At 48.8% G+C, this 19,195-nt stretch overlaps 1 protein-coding gene across 9 annotated transcripts in view; it reads left to right on the top strand.

Moving 5' to 3' along the window:
* ARHGEF10L (Rho guanine nucleotide exchange factor 10 like) overlaps window positions 1-19,195 on the top strand; it is a 105,703-nt gene that overhangs the window by 45,295 nt on the left and 41,213 nt on the right. For all 9 annotated transcript variants that reach the window (XM_033159474.1, XM_033159476.1, XM_033159472.1 and 6 more), the window contains 4 exons: window positions 1,556-1,683; window positions 2,015-2,115; window positions 9,218-9,339; window positions 18,666-18,752. In XM_033159474.1, the coding sequence (XP_033015365.1) occupies window positions 1,556-1,683; window positions 2,015-2,115; window positions 9,218-9,339; window positions 18,666-18,752 (438 nt within the window). The remainder of the gene's footprint in view (window positions 1-1,555; window positions 1,684-2,014; window positions 2,116-9,217; window positions 9,340-18,665; window positions 18,753-19,195) is intronic.

Here is a 19,195-nt window from a genome sequence, read left to right as displayed (position 1 = left end):
CCAGACATTGGCAAGCGGATCTAGTCAGCAGGCTCGTTCCTTATCTTCCCCACCCGTCGTGGGCCGCATTTGACAGGTGTCACCTGATGTCACAAATCATAGAATTGTAGAGTTGGAAGGGACCCTGACGGTCGTTTAGACCAACCCCCTGCAATGCAGGAATATGTGGCTGTCCCGTACGAGGAATCGAACCTGCAACCTTGGCGTGATCAGCGCCACGTTCTAACCAATTGAGCTATCCTCTGTCAAATGGCTCTCACCGCCAGAAAGTTCTTTCTGATGTTTAGTCAGAATCTCCTTTCTGGTCATTTGAATCCATGGGTTCAAATCCTACCCTCCAGAGCAGGAGAAAAAAAGCTCTCTCCGTCTTCCACGGGGCAGCCCTTAAGATCTTTGAAGATGGCTCTCATATCTTCTCTCGGTCTCCTCTGTTCCAGGCTAAACATCCCCAATTCCCTCAACTGTTCCTCATCAGGAATAATAATAATATTTATTATTAATATTATTATCCCTTGTTCTCTTAGAGTGGCAATGGTGCCCACCTGAGAGTTGCCACAACTGAATTCTGTTTAGTTCCAGCTGAAAACAGCCAGTTTTTTATTTTATTTTATTTTATTTTATTTTATTTTATTTTATTTTATTTTACAGTATATTAAGGACACTTCAACCTAAGGTCCCAGGGCGGGTTACAACAATTAAAACACAGTATTAGGATTAAACAACAACAATACACAATATTGATGATGATGATAAAAAATAATTTCATTGTTTAAAATGCCGCCCATCTGACTGGGTTGGCGCAGCCACGCTGGGCAGCTCCCAACAGAATATTAAAAACACAAGAAACATCAGACGTTAAAAACTTCCCTATACAGTCAAACCTCGGTTCTCGAACGGCTCCGTTTTCTAAAGTTTTGGCTCCCGAATGCCGAAGACCCGGAAGTAAATGCTCTGGTTTTCAAACGTTTTTCAGAACCCGAACGTCCAACGCAGCTTCTGCTCGTGTGCAAGAAGCTCTTGCAACCAATTGGAAGCCGCACCTCGGTTGTTGAACGTTTTGAAAGTCGAACGCTCTTCTGGAACGGGTTACGTTCAACAACTGAGGTTTGACTGTACAGGGCTGCCTTCAAATGTCTTCTAAAAGTCAGATAGTTGTTTATTTCCTTGACATCTGATGGGAGAGGGTTGGGTATGTTTAGCCCGCGAAGGCCGTCACATGGAAGATGGAGCAAGCATGTGTTCTGCTGCTCAAGAGGGGAGATCCTGAACCCAGTGCCTTCAAGCCACAAGCAAGGAGATTCTAACTGAACCATAGCAAAACAATTCCGAGATTAAGACCTGTTTAACATTGGAATGGACTTCCTCAGAAGGCAGGTTTTAAAGCAGAGGTTGGATGGCCACCGGTCAGGGATTTAATTTGTCGCAATTCCTGCTTTGCAGGGGGTTGGACTGGATGACCTTTGGGGGTCCCCTCCAACCCTAGGATTCTAGGATTCTATGTGGTTGTGTGACTGCCCCTCCTCTTTTCTTTAATTTTCCCCTCTCTGGTTCCTAGAATCTGAACATGACCGTCGCTCAGGACTGGTGCTTAGCTCTGCAGAGGCTGATGCGGGTGAAGGAGGAAGAGATCCATTCTGCAAACAAGTGCCGTCTCCGTCTCCTACTCCCAGGGAAGCCAGACAAGTGGGTTATTCGGCCTTCAGCTGTTTATTTGCTATTTTTTTTTAAAAAAGTAAAATGCCCCAGGCATTGGTTGTTGCTGATGGTGCACTCTAGTCTAAGCTTTTGGCTCCAACTCCATTAACCCACTTTAAATCACAAAGTGCTATGCAGACTTTTGAGTTACACAGGATTCTTCATCAAGCTGGATGCCCTCCAGATGCTATTGGAGTCCAACAACATCTCCCTTTTCTACATCCAGGTTTAACAGGCAAAGGAGGAAGCAGAATCGATTGTCTCCAGCAAATATACGCTTTCTAATCCTCCCCCCCCCTTTCCCTCTTTCCTACCTCAGGTCTGGGCGCCCTGTGAATGTCATGGTGGTCTTCATTACCCCCAACCCCCTCAGCAAAATCTCCTGGGTCAACCGCTTGCATTTGGCCAAAATTGCTCTGCGTGAGTAACTTCCTTTCTAAAAAAAAATATTTGCCAGATCAGCTGGTGTTTTGACAACGTGCTATGCAGGCTTCCAGGTTACGCAGGACTCTACTTTGAGCCGAATGTTTTTAAGGAGGGAAGAAAGAGAATGAGTGAGAAAACGAATGTTTTGAGCAAGCCTTTACTTAGCAAGGGAATGTGAGAGATTTGACAGCTTCTTGTTGGTTGGTTGATTTTTTCCCCATGGATTGAGGGCTGCCTTTTAGGGTCAGATAAAAGGTTGTTATTATTACAGTGGTGCCCTGCTAGACGAATGCCTTGCTAGGCGAAAAACTCGCTAGACGAATGGCATTCACTAGCGGAAGGCTGCCCTGCAAGACGGGGTCAATGGGGCTGCCTCGCAAGACGAAAATTTTTTTCCGGCGCGAAAACCTCCGCGCTGCATTGCCGCTTCACTAGACGAAAAATTCGCTCTACGAAGACACTCGTAGAACGAATTATTTTTGTCTAGCGGGGCACCACTGTATTATTATTATTATTATTATTATTATTATTATTATTATTACAAGGCCAGCATCCACAGATGCCCCTAGGAAGCTCACAAGGAGGGCGTGAAAGCCATACCCCCTTCCCTCTTGCTTCTGTCATTTGGTGACTGGCCATCCAAAGGTAGATTGCTTCTGCACGTGGAGGTTCCATCTGAGCACCATGCCTTAATAGCCATTTATGGACGTGGAGGTGGCCGCTGGTGCCCGCTGGAGACTGGTGGGGAGGAAGACAGAGAGACCAACAAGTGGGTGGGGACAAGAGCCGGTGATTGGCTGAGCCAGAGCCAATGAGAGGCAGTGCTGAGCCCCCGCCGGGGGGGGGGGGGCTGTTTGGTTGTTGGTCTGCTGATGGCATTTCTAACCTCCTTTCTTCCGAGGAGATCAGAGCAGTGTACATAGCTCTCCCTCCCGTCATTTAGGTTAGGCTGTGAGGCAGCCCCAAGGCCATTCAGCGAGCTCTGTGGCCGAGTTGGGGTTTGAACCCAGACCCTAGTCCAGAACTCTCACCACTACACCACACTGCTATCATCAGAAGGCAGGCAGATGGAGGCTGGCTTAGGGCTTAGGGCAAAGTTGGTCTGGTGGGGCGATGCCCCATTTGCCCGAAATGGACCAGCCACCTCTGAGCTCCAGAGAAACAGAAAGAAGTCTTCGAGGGCAGCCTGATTCCCTCCGTAAGTTCCATAAGTGTGGGGCCACCACTCAAAAGGCCTCATTCGATCTGCAGTGCACCATGGGACTCTGCTGGATAGACTCTCCCCCCACCCTCCAATGACTTGTACCTACAACCACTGTTTTACAGTGGAGATAGGCAATCTCGCCCCACGCTTTGTGAGAAGAAAAGCTTTGATTTCTGCCTTAAAGGAGGTTCGACTAGATGTTGGGGCCTCTTGCAACTCTGCAGTTCCATAGTTATTTAGTCTGTCTACCCTCTGGTGCCTGTGTCCCGCCCCCCCCCAATAAAGAAACAGCACCTGGCTGTTTTCATATATTCATAAATTTCAGGTGTGTGTCAGTCTTTGGGGAGTTTGTTATGAGGGTCCCCTTCCCGCATCTAATTAGCTGCCTTTCGCATTGTGTTTTTTATTTCTCTGTAATTAAAGATCCCATCCGCCACTCCCAGAGTTTCCCAGCAAAGGAGAAAAGAAATTATACTGTTTTCGTCCCCTGTGAACGTCAGGAGTGTAATCTAAATTTTCAGGAAGGAAAGACAGGCACTTGAGTGTCTGGAACCCTTTTCTCCTTCTAACCTGATAAAATTTTCCATCTATTGGTCTTAAGTTTGTAGAGTGGTGGTGGGGTTGAACTGAGGGCCGCATTCAGCCCCGGTCAAGTCTCCGAGGGCCGCAGGTCAAAGGAACGAAGCTTGTTGAAAACCTCTTCCAAAATATCAGCTGTTCTATTAGAGAAGTAGAATGTTGAAAAATTCGGGACACTCAGACGAAAAGTTAAACTCTGGAACTCGCTGCCACAGGAGCCAGTGATGGCGAATGGGGGTGGCTTTAGGAGTGGGTTAGGCAAATTCGGAGAAGACAAGAAGTGCTCTTGGGGGGGGGGGGCTGTGAGCCAGGATGGCTTTGCTTTGTCTCCATGGTTGGAGGACGAAATATTTCTGAATGCCAGTTGCTGGAGACCACAGGAGGTGACAGGTCTACTGTTAATAACTAATGGTTGCAAGAAATTGTTCGACCCTTAGAGTCAGTCGACCCACAAAGGCCAGGTTCTGGCAATCAAAGGTGGGGAGAGTTGCTGTTTCACTGGGGTCCTACTTTTGGGTATCTCCTTGGCCACTGTGATCACAGGAGTCTCTTGACTACAAAGGATTTTGCTCTGATCCTCCAGGGCCCGGTGAAATGATTTGCTGAATGGGAGAAAGAAAAACCCCCTTCTAGGCCACCTCGAGAGTAAGCACAGCAACATGCCATGAGAATGTCGCTGAGATTTCCTTTCCCCTTTGAAAACCTTCGCAGGCAATTTCTTTGGAAGAGTTTTGAACAAATTCATAGAATCGTAGAGTTCAAAGGGACCCCAGCGGTCATCTAGTCCAACCCCCTGCAATGCAGGAATCTCAGCTAAAGCATCCATGGCGGATGGCCACCCAACATCCGCTTAAAACAGGCTTCCTCAAACTCAGCCCTCCAGATGTTTTGGGACTACAACTCCCATGATCCCTCGCTAGCAAGGACAAGTGGTCAGGGATGATGGGAACTGTAGTCTCAAAACATCTGGAGGGCTGAGTTTGAGGAAGCCTGGCTTAAAAGGAAGGAGAGTCCACAATTCAGAGTGGGGGGGGGGAAGGCTTGATAGCTATACCCTGTCTCCATGGTGGGAGGCAGAACAGTTGCTGGAAAACGCAGGAGAGGGAGGGTGCTGTTAACTTACGCTTGAATCATGCTGGTGGGTTTTCCTTGGGAGGCTTCTGGTTGTGAGAGGTAAACGTAAAGGGCCTCTGGACAGTAAAGTCCAGTCAAAGGCGAATATGGGGTTGCGGCACTCATCTCGCTTTCCGGCCGAGGGAGCCGGTGTTTGTCCACAGACAGCTTTCCGGGTCATGTGGCCGGCAGGATTAGACCGCTTCTGGACACTGTGACGGAAGCCAGTGCGCACGAAAACACCGTTTACCTTCCCGCTACAGCGGTACCATATTTATCTACTTGCACTGGTGGCGGCGCTGTGGGTTAAACCACAGAGCCTAGGGCTTGCTGATCAGAAGGTCGGCGGTTCGGATCCCCGCGACGGTGTGAACTCCCGTTGCTCGGTCCCAGCTCCTGCCCACCTAGCAGTTCAAAAGCACGTCAGAGTGCAAGTAGATAAATAGGTACCGCTCCGGCGGGAAGGTAAACGCCGTTTCCGTGCGCTGCTCTGGTTCGCCAGAAGCGGCTTAGTCATGCTGGCCACATGACCTGGAAGCTGTACGCCGGCTCCCTCAGCCAGTAACGCGAGATGAGCGCCACAACCCAAGAATCGGACACGACTGGACCTAATGGTCAGGGGTCCCTTTACCTTCACTGGTGTGCTTTCGAACTGCTAGGTTGGCAGGGGCTGGGACAGAGCAACAGGAGCTTGCTCCATTGCGGTGATTTGAACCACTGACCTTCTGATCGGCAAGCCCAAGAGGCTCAGTGGTTTACACCACAGCGCCACCCGCGTTCCTGCAGCCACTGTGAGAACAGGAGGCTGAGCTGGATGAGCCGCTGCCCTGATCCGTAGATGGAGGCAGCGATGCTACCAGAGAGGAGAGCGTTGTGGTTGAACTTGGATCCTGCTTGCTGGTTTTCCACTGTGGCATCTGGGTTCCCACCATGAGAACAGGATGTGTACTAGAGGGGCCATTGGCCTGATCCTGGGTTTGTGTTTTCACATTAACTGCGGAGGACCATGCTGGCTTGTTGAAAAGATAATAGTAATAGTAGTAATAATAATAATAATAATAATAATAATAATAATAATAATAATAATAATAATCAACAGAAGGTTAAAAATACATTAATACATCAGTCATTAAAAACTTCCCTAAACAGGGATGGGTGACATCCCTTAAGTGCCTAAAATGGGGCAGGTCCCATCACAGAATGAAAAGGAGGAAAAATAGCCCCAACCCAAAGACGAGCGACATTGCAAGGTCGTCCTTCTGAGCAGCCGCTCTGAGCACCTCCTGCCCTTTAATCTCCTCATTAACTGGAGGAAAAAGAGCAGCGGAGAGTTTCGGGCGCCCTCAAAAGTCTCCTTTTTTGCGTTCCAGCTTCCTCCGAGCTCCCTCAGGATGCTCTTATCACTGTTCCCTATTGAACTCGAGCAAAACTGCTGCAGCAAGAAAGTCTGTCTCCCCCCTGCCTTATTTTTAAATGGAAGAGAGAAAGGTTTGGCTGGGGGGGGGGCGCAAAGAGAGAGAAATTCATTTGAAAACCTTATTTGAATTCCCGTCTTCCCGCAGGCACTGATGATTTGATTTCCTTGGTTTTATATATATATAAAAGCAGTTTGTTGGCCTATTTTAATCTGAAGCGCCTGGGGGGAAATGACTGCAGCCTCCACTTAAAAATAAGATGTGTGTGTGTGTGTGTGTGTGTGTGTGTGTGTTTCTTTTTTAAACGTGGAGGAGCGTCGGTTTTATTTTCTTGCTGCTGCTTTTCTTTCCCCCATAGCTTCTGAGTGTAATGCAGATGTTGCTGCCTTGGGATCCTAGAATTGTAGAGTTGAAAGGGACCCCAAGAGTCATCTAGTCCAACCCCCTGCAATGCAGGGATCACAACTAAAGCATCCATGACAGATGGCCCTCCAAGCTCTGCTTAAAAACCTCTGAGAGCCAGTGTGGTGTAGTGGTTAAGAGTGGTGGACTCGTAATCTGGGGAACCGGGTTCGTGTCTCCACTCCTCCACATGCAGCTGCTGGGTGACCTTGGGCTAGTCACACTTCTCTGAAGTCTCTCAGCCCCACTCGCCTCACAGAGTGTTTGTTGTGGGGGAGGAAGGGAAAGGAGAATGTTAGCCGCTTTGAGACTCCTTCGGGTAGTGATAAAGCGGGATGTCAAATCCAAACTCTTCTTCTTCTTCTTCTTCTCTTGAAGGGAAAGAGCACCGAGTGGGAAGGACCTCTGCAGGTTTTCACCGTGCAAACAGAGGTGTCCCCACAGGGAGACTTCGGACCTTTAATTTGGCATCTGTCCTCCCTGACACCCCCCCCCCAAAAAAAAACCCCAACATTGTGCTTCGGGGTGCAGATTTGTTGTAAAGTAGGACATTCCGGGGGATCCTGCTGAGAGACAAAACAGTGTAAAGTCAGAATGGCCCCGGATTCCACCTTCCGTGCGACAATCCTTCGCTGTCCAAAGTTGGCACAATGAGTAGAGCTTGCCCTCCGTCTTGCTCTTGTGTGGGTTACCGAATGGTCCTCCCGCAAGCCTCCAGAACATGGGTAGGCAAACTAAGGTCCAGGGGACGGATCAGGCCCAATCGCCTTCTAAATCCAGCAGCCGGATAGTCTGTGAATCAGCGTGTTTTTACATGAGTAGAATGTTTCCTTTTATTTAAAATGCATTTGTGGTTATTTGTGGGGCCTGCCTGGTGTTTTTACATGAGTAGAATATGTGCTTTTATTTAAAATGCATCTCTGGGTTATTTGTGGGGCATAGGAATTCATTCACCCCCCCCCCTCCAATATAGTCTGGCCCTCGGCAAAGTCTGAGGGACAGTGGACTGGCCCCGTGCTGAAAAAGTTTGCTGACCCCTGCTCCAGAGCCCTATAGGCAAGGCTCTCTCACACCCTAAAAAAAAAAGTACCAGTATTTATTTTTCAGCGCCCTGTTCGAAACTGTGATTGCGTACGTAAAATCTGCCCACATTTTGTGGGCCCTCCATCCCTGCCAGCTAGGGCCGGGCGATACCTTGTTTTCAACATTGCGATATATCACCAGCTAAGCATCGCAATGTACCAAAATATTGCGGTGTCTGAAAAAAGGATGGCACTATGTAGAGGCGAATACCAGGGCTGGGCGATATTCGGTTTTCAACATAGAGCTATATCCTTGTGGAATAAGGATGGAGCTGTTTTTCAACTTCATGATAGATAGATAGATTTATTGTTACGGTTCTCAACCAGCACGCACATATCCATAAAAAAAACAATCCAAAATACATGCTAAAATATGAACTATCAATATAAACTTTAAACTTTAAAATTTTTAGATAAAGGAAGATATCACTACTTTAAAAAGTGGGCTACAGCTGGTTATAGCACTGGTTCGTCTTTAGCTCTGTCCTGAAGTTGTGTGGGTACTGCGGACTAGATCGGACTGAATTTTTATGGCTCTAGCACAGAACATGGCTACCTTTGCTGTCACATTAGCATTAGCATCTGAGAGATGCCACTCTATATAGAAATTGTCCGAGCGTCCAGGTAGCTCAGCCAGCATTGAGTGGATAAACTCGCCTCGCATCTCCTCGTAGAAGCAGCATCGCAAGAGTATGTGGCCAGTAGTTTCCACCTCTCCAGATCCGCACAGGCAGTATCTCTCACACAATGGGGTCCGTTTGTACTTCCCTTGGAGAACTGCTGAAGGCATTATGTGATATATCACCAGCCAAACATCGTGACATACCGATATATCGTGATATATGTCTGAAATAAGAATGGAACCATGTAGAGGTGAACACTGGGCTGGGTGATACCTGGTTTTCATTTTCGTGATATATCACCAGCTAAACATCAAAATATACCTAGTTTCTTTTTTAAAGGAAAGACTGAGATTTAATGCCAGGCTGGCGTTTCTCTGTAGGGATGGGAGATGCTTGCTGGCTGAAACCCTGGAGAGCTGCTGCCAGGCAGTGTAAGACAGCACTGGGCTAGATGGAGCGCTGTTCCAACTCGATAATAAGGCAGCTTCCTGTCTTCCTATGTCTCTGCACCATCCCCTCTGTTTGTTCCCAAACCGTAGGATTGATGAGTTGGGAGAGACCCCAAGAGCCATCCATTTCAACCCCCTCTATTGTCTCCCACACTAATGGCTTCACTGGTGGCTGTTTCTCCTGAGCCCGGAAGGATGCATGACTCAGATTCCCTCTCTTCTCTTGCAGGCGAGGAGAACCAGCCTGGCTGGCTGTGCCCGGAAGAGGACAAGAAGTGCAAAGCCCCCTTCTGGTGCCCCATTTTGGTCTCCCGCATGCCCGCCTTCTCTTCCAGAGCTCTGGACCTGCAGGTAAGGCACATACACTCCCTGTCCTGATGGGGCCCAAAGGGCAAGATGGGCCGGAAGATGTGTGGATTAAATGGCTGCCCTCTGCTGGTTTAGTCGCCTGCTTCATCCAAGCACAGTGCTGTCTGCCCTGGCTTCCAGCAGCTGCACAGGATTTCAGGCACAGAAGGTCCCCCGCTCCTACCTAGAGCTGCTGCTAGGGGATTTTTGCATGCAGAGCAAGATCTCAGCCACTCAGCTACTAGGGCTGTGTGATATATCGATATATCGCCCCAAACTGGTCTGAAGTGCATATTGTAATATTGGTTTCATAATTTTTGACCCGGCAATATATTGCGAATCATGATTTGTGTTTGCGTGCTATGCAAAAATCACAATGCGGGGGAAACCGTGAAGCCAGCCTCTACATACAGGTGAAACTCGAAAAATTAGAATATCGCGGAAAGGTTCGTTTCTTTCAGTAATTCAGCTTAAAAGGTGAAACTAATAGATGAGATAGACTCATGACATGCAAAACGAGATATAATAATAATAATAATAATAATAATAATAATAATAATAATTTATTATTTATACCCCGCCCATCTGGCCGGGTCTCCCCAGCCACTCTGGGCGGCCTCCAACAAATATCAAAATACAATACAGAGTCACAAATTAAAAACTTCCCTAAACAGGCTGCCTTTAGGTGTTTTCTGAATGTCAGGTAGTTGTTTATTCCCTTGACTTCTGACGGGAGGGCGTTCCACAGGGCGGGCGCCACTACCGAGAAGGCCCTCTGCCTGGTTCCCTGTAGTTTTGCTTCTCGCAGTGAGGGAACCGCCAGAAGGCCCTCGGCGCTGGATCTCAGTGTCCGGGCTGAATGATGGGGGTGGAGACGCTCCTTCAGGTATACAGGACCGAGGCCGTTTAGGGCTTTAAAGGTCAACACCAACACTTTGAATTGTGCTCGGAAACGTACTGGGAGCCAATGCAGATCTCTCAGGACCGGTGTTATGTGGTCCCGGCGGCCACTCCCAGTCACCAGTCTAGCTGCCGCATTCTGGATTAATTGCAGTTTCCGGGTCACCTTCAAAGGTAGCCCCACGTAGAGCGCATTGCAGTAGTCCAAGCGGGAGATAACCAGAGCATGCACCACTCTGACAAGACAGTCTGCGGGCAGGTAGGGTCTCAGCCTGCGTACCAGATGGAGCTGGTAGACAGCCGCCCTGGACACAGAATTAACCTGCGCTTCCATGGACAGCTGTGAGTCCAAAATGACTCCCAGGCTGCGCACCTGGTCCTTCAGGGGCACAGTTACCCCATTCAGGACCAGGGAGTCCCCCACACCCGCCCGCCTCCTGTCCCCCAAAAACAGTACTTCTGTCTTGTCAGGATTCAACCTCAATCTGTTAGCCGCCATCCATCCTCCAACCGCCTCCAGGCACTCACACAGGACCTTCACCGCCTTCACTGGTTCTGATTTAAAAGAGAGGTAGAGCTGGGTGTCATCTGCATATTGATGAACACCCAACCCAAACCCCCTGATGATCTCTCCCAGCGGCTTCATATAGATATTAAAAAGCATGGGGGAGAGGACAGAACCCTGAGGCACCCCACAAGTGAGAGCCCAGGGGTCTGAACACTCATCCCCCACCACCACTTTCTGAACACGGCCCAGGAGGAAAGAGCGGAACCACTGTATAACAGTGCCCCCAGCTCCCAACCCCTCTAGCCGGTCCAGAAGGATGTTATGGTCGATGGTGTCAAAGGCCGCTGAGAGATCCAGCAGAACCAGGAAACAGCTCTCACCTTTGTCCCTAGCCCGCCGGAGATCATCAACCAGCGCGACCAAGGCAGTTTCAGTCCCATGATGAGGCCTGAATCCTGATTGGAAGGGATCCAAATGGTCCGCATCTTCCAGGCGTGCTTGGAGTTGTTCAGCAACCACCCGCTCAATCACCTTGCCCAAGAATGGTAAATTTGAGACTGGGCGATAGTTGGCCATATTGGCCGGGTCTAGAGATGTTTTTTTAAGAAGCGGTTTAATGACCGCCTCTTTCAGCGGGTCTGGAAAGATTCCCTCGCAGAGGGAAGCATTCACCACCGCACAGAGCCCATCGCCCAGCCCTTCCCGGCTAGCTTTTATAAGCCAGGATGGGCAAGGATCTAGGAGACAGGTGGTCGGTTTCACTCGTCCAAGCAGCCTGTCCACATCCTCGGAGGTAGCAGATTGGAATTGATCCCATGAAACATGACTAGACAGGGCTCTAGCACTCTCCCGCCCCGGCCCTGCTCCCACGGTGGAGTCTACCTCCTTCTGAATCTGAGCGACTTTATCTGCAAAAAACTTTGCAAAAGCATTGCAGGAGATCTTGGGGTCCCTACCAGACCCCGGTGACAAAGGTGGTTCTGCTAGGTTGCGAACCACCTGGAAGAGTCTCCTGCTGCTGTTTTCTGCAGATGCAATAGAAACAGCGAAGAAGGTCCTCTTCGCTGTCGCCATTGCCACTTGGTAGGCTCGAAGTTGAGCTCTAGCCCGTGTCCGGTCTGATTCAGAATGAGTTTTCCGCCACCGGCGCTCTAGCCGTCTCAGCGACTGTTTCATCGCCCTCAGCTCCGGGGAAAACCACGGAGCTGTCCGGGCTCCATGCAATCGGAGAGGACGCTTCGGAGCCAGACAGTCAATAGCCCTGGTTAACTCCGCATTCCAGCGGGCCACCAGGGAATCAACTGAAAGGCCATCAACATGGGATAATGCATCCCCTACCACTCTCTGGAAGCCAATTGGATCCATTAAGTAGTGGGGGCGGACCATCTGAATCGGTCCCACCTCCCTGCAGAGGGGAAGGGTCGCAGAGAAGTCCAGTTGCACCAGGAAGTGATCTGACCATGGCACTTCTTTTGTTTCACTTTTACTTAGTGTCAGATCACCAACATCCATAGAGGTAAACACCAGGTCTAAGGCATGTCCGCGGCTATGAGTTGGACCAGACTTATTCAGGGACAGCCCCATGGAGGCCATGCTTTCCACGAAGTCCCGAGCGGCCCCTTGTAAGGTCGTGTCGGCATGGATGTTAAAATCCCCTAAGACAACCAAACTAGGTGTCTCCAGGAGCATATCCGCCACGACCTGAAGCAGCTCGGGCAGGGAATCCTTGGTGCAGCGGGGAGGTCGGTACACCAAAAGGAATCCTGTACTGCCCCTATTGCCCAACTTCCAGAACATGCACTCAGAAAACTGGGTCTTCCCAATAGGACGCCTGGTGCAAACTAATGACTTCCTAAAAATCACTGCAACCCCCCCTCCCCGCCCAGATGGCCTGGGTTGCTGTGCGTAAGAGAAACCTGGTGGACAAGCAGCGGCAAGGACAGGCCCATCTGCTTCATCCAACCAAGTCTCTGTTACACATGCCAGGTCAAATCCTCCATCCACAATCAAGTCGTGGATGGCAGTGGTTTTGTTAATCATTGACCTGGCATTACACAGCAACACTTTCAGGTCATGTGGGTATCCCCTGCTGATTCCAGTATCCATCCGGTCAGGACCAGACCTGGAGGCAGGGATAGTCTTCAGACAACGACTAAACCTGCCTCCTCGGTAATGACATGGTCTGGTCTTAGCGTGACTCCTCCTCCTGCCCATGATCACTGAGATCGGGTGTCTTTCCAAGACTACCCCCCCTGTGGAATCTGCCCCAGCCATCCTGTTGGCTGAGGCCCAATCCCAGGCAGCCCTACCCCTATCCCCTTAAAAAACAAATAAAGACCATACACTAAATTAACAAAATAATACAAATAAAAAACAGAGAACAACGCTAAAATTAAACTAAACATTTGCCCCACCCCAAACAAAAAATAATAAAATGATATAAAAACCACCATTAAAACAAATTAAAAGTGCAGCAGTGAGTGCAGGCCACACCCCCTCAGCCAGATGGAATTAGCAGGAAGGGAGCGGCCTTCCCAACACTCACAAGCAAGCGGCAGCAGCAATGTCCCAGGCCTCTCTGCAGGCTTTTAAGCTGTAAAGGTGAGTGCAGGCCCCGCCCCCTCAGCCAGGTGGAATTAGCAGGAAAAAGGGGCGGCCTTCCCAACACTCACAAGCAAGCGGCAGCAGCCTTTGCTTGTTATAATTGTGATGATTATGGCGTACAGCTGATGAGAACCCCAAATCAACAATTTCAACTTTGGGGTTTTCATCAGCTGTATGCCATAATCATCACCATTATAACAAGCAAAGGCTTGACATATCTCGCTTTGCATGTCATGAGTCTATCTCATATATTAAACTCCAGTAGGTAATGAAAACAATTGCTTACATAAATGGACTTTCGCATGATATTCTAATTTTTCGAGTTTCACCTGTAGCTCCATCCTTATTTCAGACATTTTGACATATCAGTGTATCGCGAAGTTTTAGCTGGTTGAAAACCAGATATCGCCCGGCCATAGAAGCTACTGCCGCCCCCCAAATATAAAGTAAGTTTCTAGTCCTCAGGGTTCTGAATCAAAGGCTGAGTGAAACAAAAAAGATAGGAAGGCATCTTCTACAGATTCAGACCTTTGGTCCCCAGGGTTTCAGGCACGGATCAAGGACCACTGAGCTAAGCTCCTTCCTCTTAAAATAAAACAAGTGCTCTGAGTTTAAATAGGGTGATTCCTTATCTGAGTCAGATCCTTGGGCCCCAGCACTATCTGTGAAGACGTTGCCAGCGGGGATTGGACATGCATGCAGAGCAGGCGCTTGGACCCTGAACCACCCCCTCTCATAGCTCAGCGATAGAGGATGTGCCTGGCATGCTGCTGCTTCTTCGGCGATCTACTCCTAGCCAAGTAAGATTGTCTTCCATGAACACGGTTTTGAGAGTGCGTCCGTAAGTGACTGTGGAGCGCAACTCTGGATCCACACGTCCTTCCACAGTGCGGACATAAGTTTCCGGGCAGGAGTTGATCACAGTGAGGGTTTTCCAAGCGTTCTCTCCTCTTAGCACGTTTTTCCCTTTCGTCCTGAGTTTCAGCATCTTCAAAGCCCATGACACCTTTGGTAAAGGCTGTTTTCCAATTGGAGCGCTCGCAGGCCAGTGTTTCCCAGTTGTCGGTGTTTATATTACCTTTTTTAAAAAGTTCTAGATATAGGTAGGTAGCCGTGTTGGTCTGCCGTAGTCGAATTTTTTTTAAAAAAAATTCCTTCCGGTAGCACCTTAGAGACCAACTAAGTTTGTTCTTGGTATGAGCTTTTGTGTGCATGCACACTTCTTCAGATACACTGAAACAGAAGCCACCAGACCCTTATATATAGTGAGAGGGTGGGGTGGGGTATTACTCAGAAGGGTGGTGGGAATGGGTGATGGGCTGATAGGTGTGGAAAACCTGTTGACGACTGGACTGCAATTGGTCTTACAGGAAAAAGCAAGGGATGAAATGGCCAAAAATAGCTTTATCAGACCAGGTCTCTCCATGGTTTTAAGTTTGGTAATAAGTTGCAAACTTAAAACCATGGAGAGACCTGGTCTGAATAGAGACATTGGATTCTTATCTCATAATACATGATAAAAGCTATTTTTGGCCATCTCATCTTTGCTTTTTCCTGTAAGACCAATTGCAGTCGTTAACAGTCGTCAATCACCCATTCCCACCACCCTGCTGAGTCATACCCCTCCCCACCCTCTCACTATATACCCAAGGGCTTGGTGACTTCTGTTACAGTGTATCTGAAGAAGTGTGCATGCACACCAAAGCTCATACCAAGAACAAACTTAGTTGGTCTCTAAGGTGCTACTGGAAGGAATTTTTTTAGATTTGCCTTGAAAGAGTCTTTAAACCTCTTTTGTTGACCACTGGCATTACGCTTTCCATTCTTAAATTCGGAATAGGGCAGTTGTTTTGGAAGATGGTAATCAGGCATCTGCACAACGTGACCAGTCCAACCAAGTTGATATTGAAGAACCATTGCTTAGACACTGGGGATCTTTGCTTCTTCCAGTACACTGGTTTTAGTAACGCCTGTCTTTCCAAGTGATGTGTAAAATTTTCCGGAGGCACCGTTGATGGAATCTTTCGAGGCATGCCTGGCATGCAGAAGACCCCAGGCTCAATCCCCGCTGGCGGCATCTCCAGGCAGGGCTGGGAAACAGCTCCCTGCCTCAAACCCTGGAGAGCCATCGCTGCTGGTCAGTGCAGGCAATATGGAGCTAGGTGGAGCAAGGCTCTGACACCGTAGAAGGCAGCTTCCTCCGTTTCCCATGCAGTCAAGCAATCCTTTCCTACGGCGACTGGCAGAGTGAACCCCTCCAGAGTTCCAGGCAGGGGAGTGTCTCTCTCTCTGCTCTACCTGGAGATAGCATCAGAATTGTAGAGTTTGAAGTGCTACCCAAAGGTCATCCAGCCCAACCCCCTGCAGTGCTGAAGAATCATAGACAAGTGGCCACCCAGCATTCGCTTAGAAACCTGTGCTGAAGGAGACACCACCACCTTCTGAGGGAGTCCGTCCTACCACCAAACAGCTCTCGCCCTCAGAAAATTATTAAATTATTCCTAACGTTTAACCGAACTCCTTTCCCATCATTTGAACCCGTCAGTTCGGGTCCTCCTCCTGGATGCTGCCTTCAGGATTTGAACCTGGGACCTCGTTTTTGTTCAAAACACAGGCTCTGCTACCAAACCACCCGCTCTCCTTGCATCCAATAATGCAATCCTTTCCTCTGTTCAGAACCGGAGGAACTCTGCTTCCCACTGTTAGCGCTGCAGAGGGCTTCTCAATGTCAACCCCCCCCCCCAAAAAAAAATCCAATTAGCGGGGAATGCAGAAGTTTTCTGGCCACTGGCTTCATCCATCTCGACCCCACCCCTCCAGCTCCAGAGGGAGCAGCTGTGTGTGTGTGTGTGTGTGTGTGTGTCAGTGGTGGCTTCTGGATGTGTTTGTGGTTTTGTGTGTGTGTGTGTGTGTGTGTGTTCTCTCTCCCTCTCCTGAAGGCCTGGTTGCCGTTTTGTCTAATTAGACCAAATGCCGGCGAGATTTCCTCTGGGGATGGCGAAGAGTCGTCTCCACCCCCCACCCCGCAATGCTTCTCTTTTCTTTCTTTGCCAAAGCTTTATTCCATCAGGCCGGCTTCAGATTTTACTCCTTTTGATGATCTATGGTTTCAATGCAACCACCCAGCTTGGGGGGGAAAAAATGATGAAGGCAAGCAGCTGGAACTGGGGGGGTGGGGGGGAGGCATGGCATCTGGATACATATTTTATGATTAATCCACAAAGCTCCTTTGACTCCAACATGTCCTTTCCTCCTGTACCCTGGAGGATCTGGGACAGCTTAGGCCAGGGGTCTTTAAAAAAAAAAAGTGTAAAGTATGTCCTTTGGTTTCAAAGGGATCCCTGCATTTCACCTCTGGTGAAAGACAGCTGTGCTCTCTTTTTTGGGGGGGGACATGGAAAGTTTTGGATTCCCCCCCCCTTTTCTAGGTTGAGGGGGAATCGACTCATGCGCCCCATGGCGAAGCTTAGCTCTTGCTGCAAAGCTTAGCTATTTCATAGTCTAATTCAGGCATAGGCAATCTCGGCCCTCCAGATGTTTTGGGACTACAACTCCCATGATCCCTAGCTAACAGGACCAATGGTCAGGGATGATGGGAATTGTAGTCCCAAAACATCTGGAGGGCTGAGTTTGCCTATGCCTGGTCTGATCGAATGGTAAGAGCCTGGAGGCAGTTGGAGGATGGATGGTGGCTAACAGATTGAGGTTGAATCCTAACAAGACAGAAGTACTGTTTTTTTGGGGGGACAGAGGACAGGTTGGTGTGGAGGACTCCCTGGTCCTGAATGGGGTAACTGTGCCCCTGAAGGACTAGGTGCAGAGCCTGGGAGTCATTTTGGACTCACAGCTGTCCATAGAGGTGCAGGTTAATTCTGTGTCCAGAGATGCTGTCTACCAGCTCCATCTGGTACGCAGGCTGAGACCCTACCTGCCCACAGACTGTCTTGCCAGAGTGGTGCATGCTCTAGTTATCTCCTGCTTGGACTACTGCAATGCACTCTACGTGGGGCTACCATTGAAGGTGACCCGGAAACTGCAATTAATCCAGAATGTGGCAGCTAGACTGGTGACTGGGAGTGGCCGCCGGGGCCACATAACACCGGTCCTGAAAGACCTACATTGGCTCCCAGTACGTTTCCGAGCACAATTCAAAGTGTTGGTGCTGACCTTGGAAGCCTTAAACAGCCTCGGCCCAGTATACCCGAAGGAGCAACTCCACCCTCATTGTTCAGCCCAGACAGTGAGGTCCAGCTTCACTGCGAGAAGTGAGGTTACAGGGAACCATGCAGAGGGCCTTCTCGGTAGTGGCACCCGCCCTGTGAAACGCCCTCCCATCAGATGTCAAGGAAATAAACAACTATCTGACTTTTAGACGACATCTGAAGGGAACCCTGTTTGGGGAAGTTTTTAATGTTTGATGTTTTATCGTGTTTTAAATATTCTGTTGGCTCGGGAGGCCCAACCAGTTGGGTGGGGTATAAATAACATGTTGTTGTTGTTAGTTGGAAGTCATCCTGAATAAATTATCATTTATTATTATTAATCCTGTGGAACGCCCTCCCATTGGATGTCAGGGAGATGAGTAACTAGACAACCTTTAGAAGACATCTGAAGGCAGCTCTGTATAGGGACTTTTAATGATTAATGTCTTACTGTGTTATTATATATTTTGGAAGCCACCCATAATGGCTGGGGCAATATAGGAGATGGGCTGGGTACAAATAATAGCATTGTTGTTGTTGTTGGTACTAATAGCTTAGCTCTTGAACGTTTTGGCTCCTAAACGTCGCAAACCTGGAATTGAGTGTTCCACTTTGTGAAAGTTTTTTGGAAGCCGAACATCCAACGCGGCTTCCACGGTTTACAATTGAGTGCAGGAAGGTCCTGCAGCCAATCAGAAGCCGCGCCTTTGTTTTTGAACATTTTCGGAAGTCGAAAGGACTTCCGGAACAGATTACGTTTGAGAACCAAGGTACAACTGTATTAATAATAATAATAATAATAATAATAATAATAATAATTTAGAATTTCCTTTGTGAGCTCTCAGCAGTACATAATCATAGGATACCTTATGCCATGGACCATGTAGGTCAGTATTATTCATTCATTCATTCAGCCTTTATTTGATTGTTGTTATTATTAAAATTATTATTGTATGGTCCCATCTCCAAGGCTCTCTGGCCTGAAACCCTGGACTGGAAGTCCAGTCTAGTCCATACTAAGCTAACTGGACCCACGAACTGACTCGGAAGAAGGAAACTTTGTGCGTTCCTAAATGTTCCCCACCCCCCCCTTTTTTTTGTTATCCTCTGTTCAGCTTGGTGCCGCCGTCCACAGCCCGGTCCATTCTTCCTTGCTGGGTTTCTCCGCTGTCAGCACTTCTCTGCCGCAAGGCTATCTCTGGGTGAGTTTGTGTGGCAAAGAGGGGGGCTTGCCATTGAGCACGGGGACATGCTTCCTGTTTGCTTTTTTGCGGGTGAGGGTGGGGACATCATCTGAGGCTTGCAACAGCCACTGCAATTTGGTATGTTGTAAAGCCAGCGAGATTTAGGGCAGACAAATCCAGTTGAGGGAAGTGGGAGCCATTTTCAGATTCCTGAAGGTCTTTTATGTGGAAGATCGAGACAGCTTGTTTTCTGCTGCTCTTGAATCAAATGGCAAGAAAGGATAAATATTAGGGAGAATTTTGGGGTGGTAAGAGCTGTTTGATGGCGGAGTAAAGGTAAAGGGACCCCTGACCATTAGGTCCAGTCATGGACAACTCTGAGGTTGCGGCGCTCATCTTGCTTTACTGGCCAAGGGAGCCGGCGTACAGCTTCCGGGTCATGTAGCCAGCATGACTAAGCC

The sequence above is a fragment of the Lacerta agilis genome, chromosome 8 (assembly GCF_009819535.1).
Source record: "Lacerta agilis isolate rLacAgi1 chromosome 8, rLacAgi1.pri, whole genome shotgun sequence".
Lineage (NCBI taxonomy): Eukaryota > Metazoa > Chordata > Lepidosauria > Squamata > Lacertidae > Lacerta > Lacerta agilis.
This window is presented reverse-complemented; position numbering and strand designations above follow the sequence as displayed.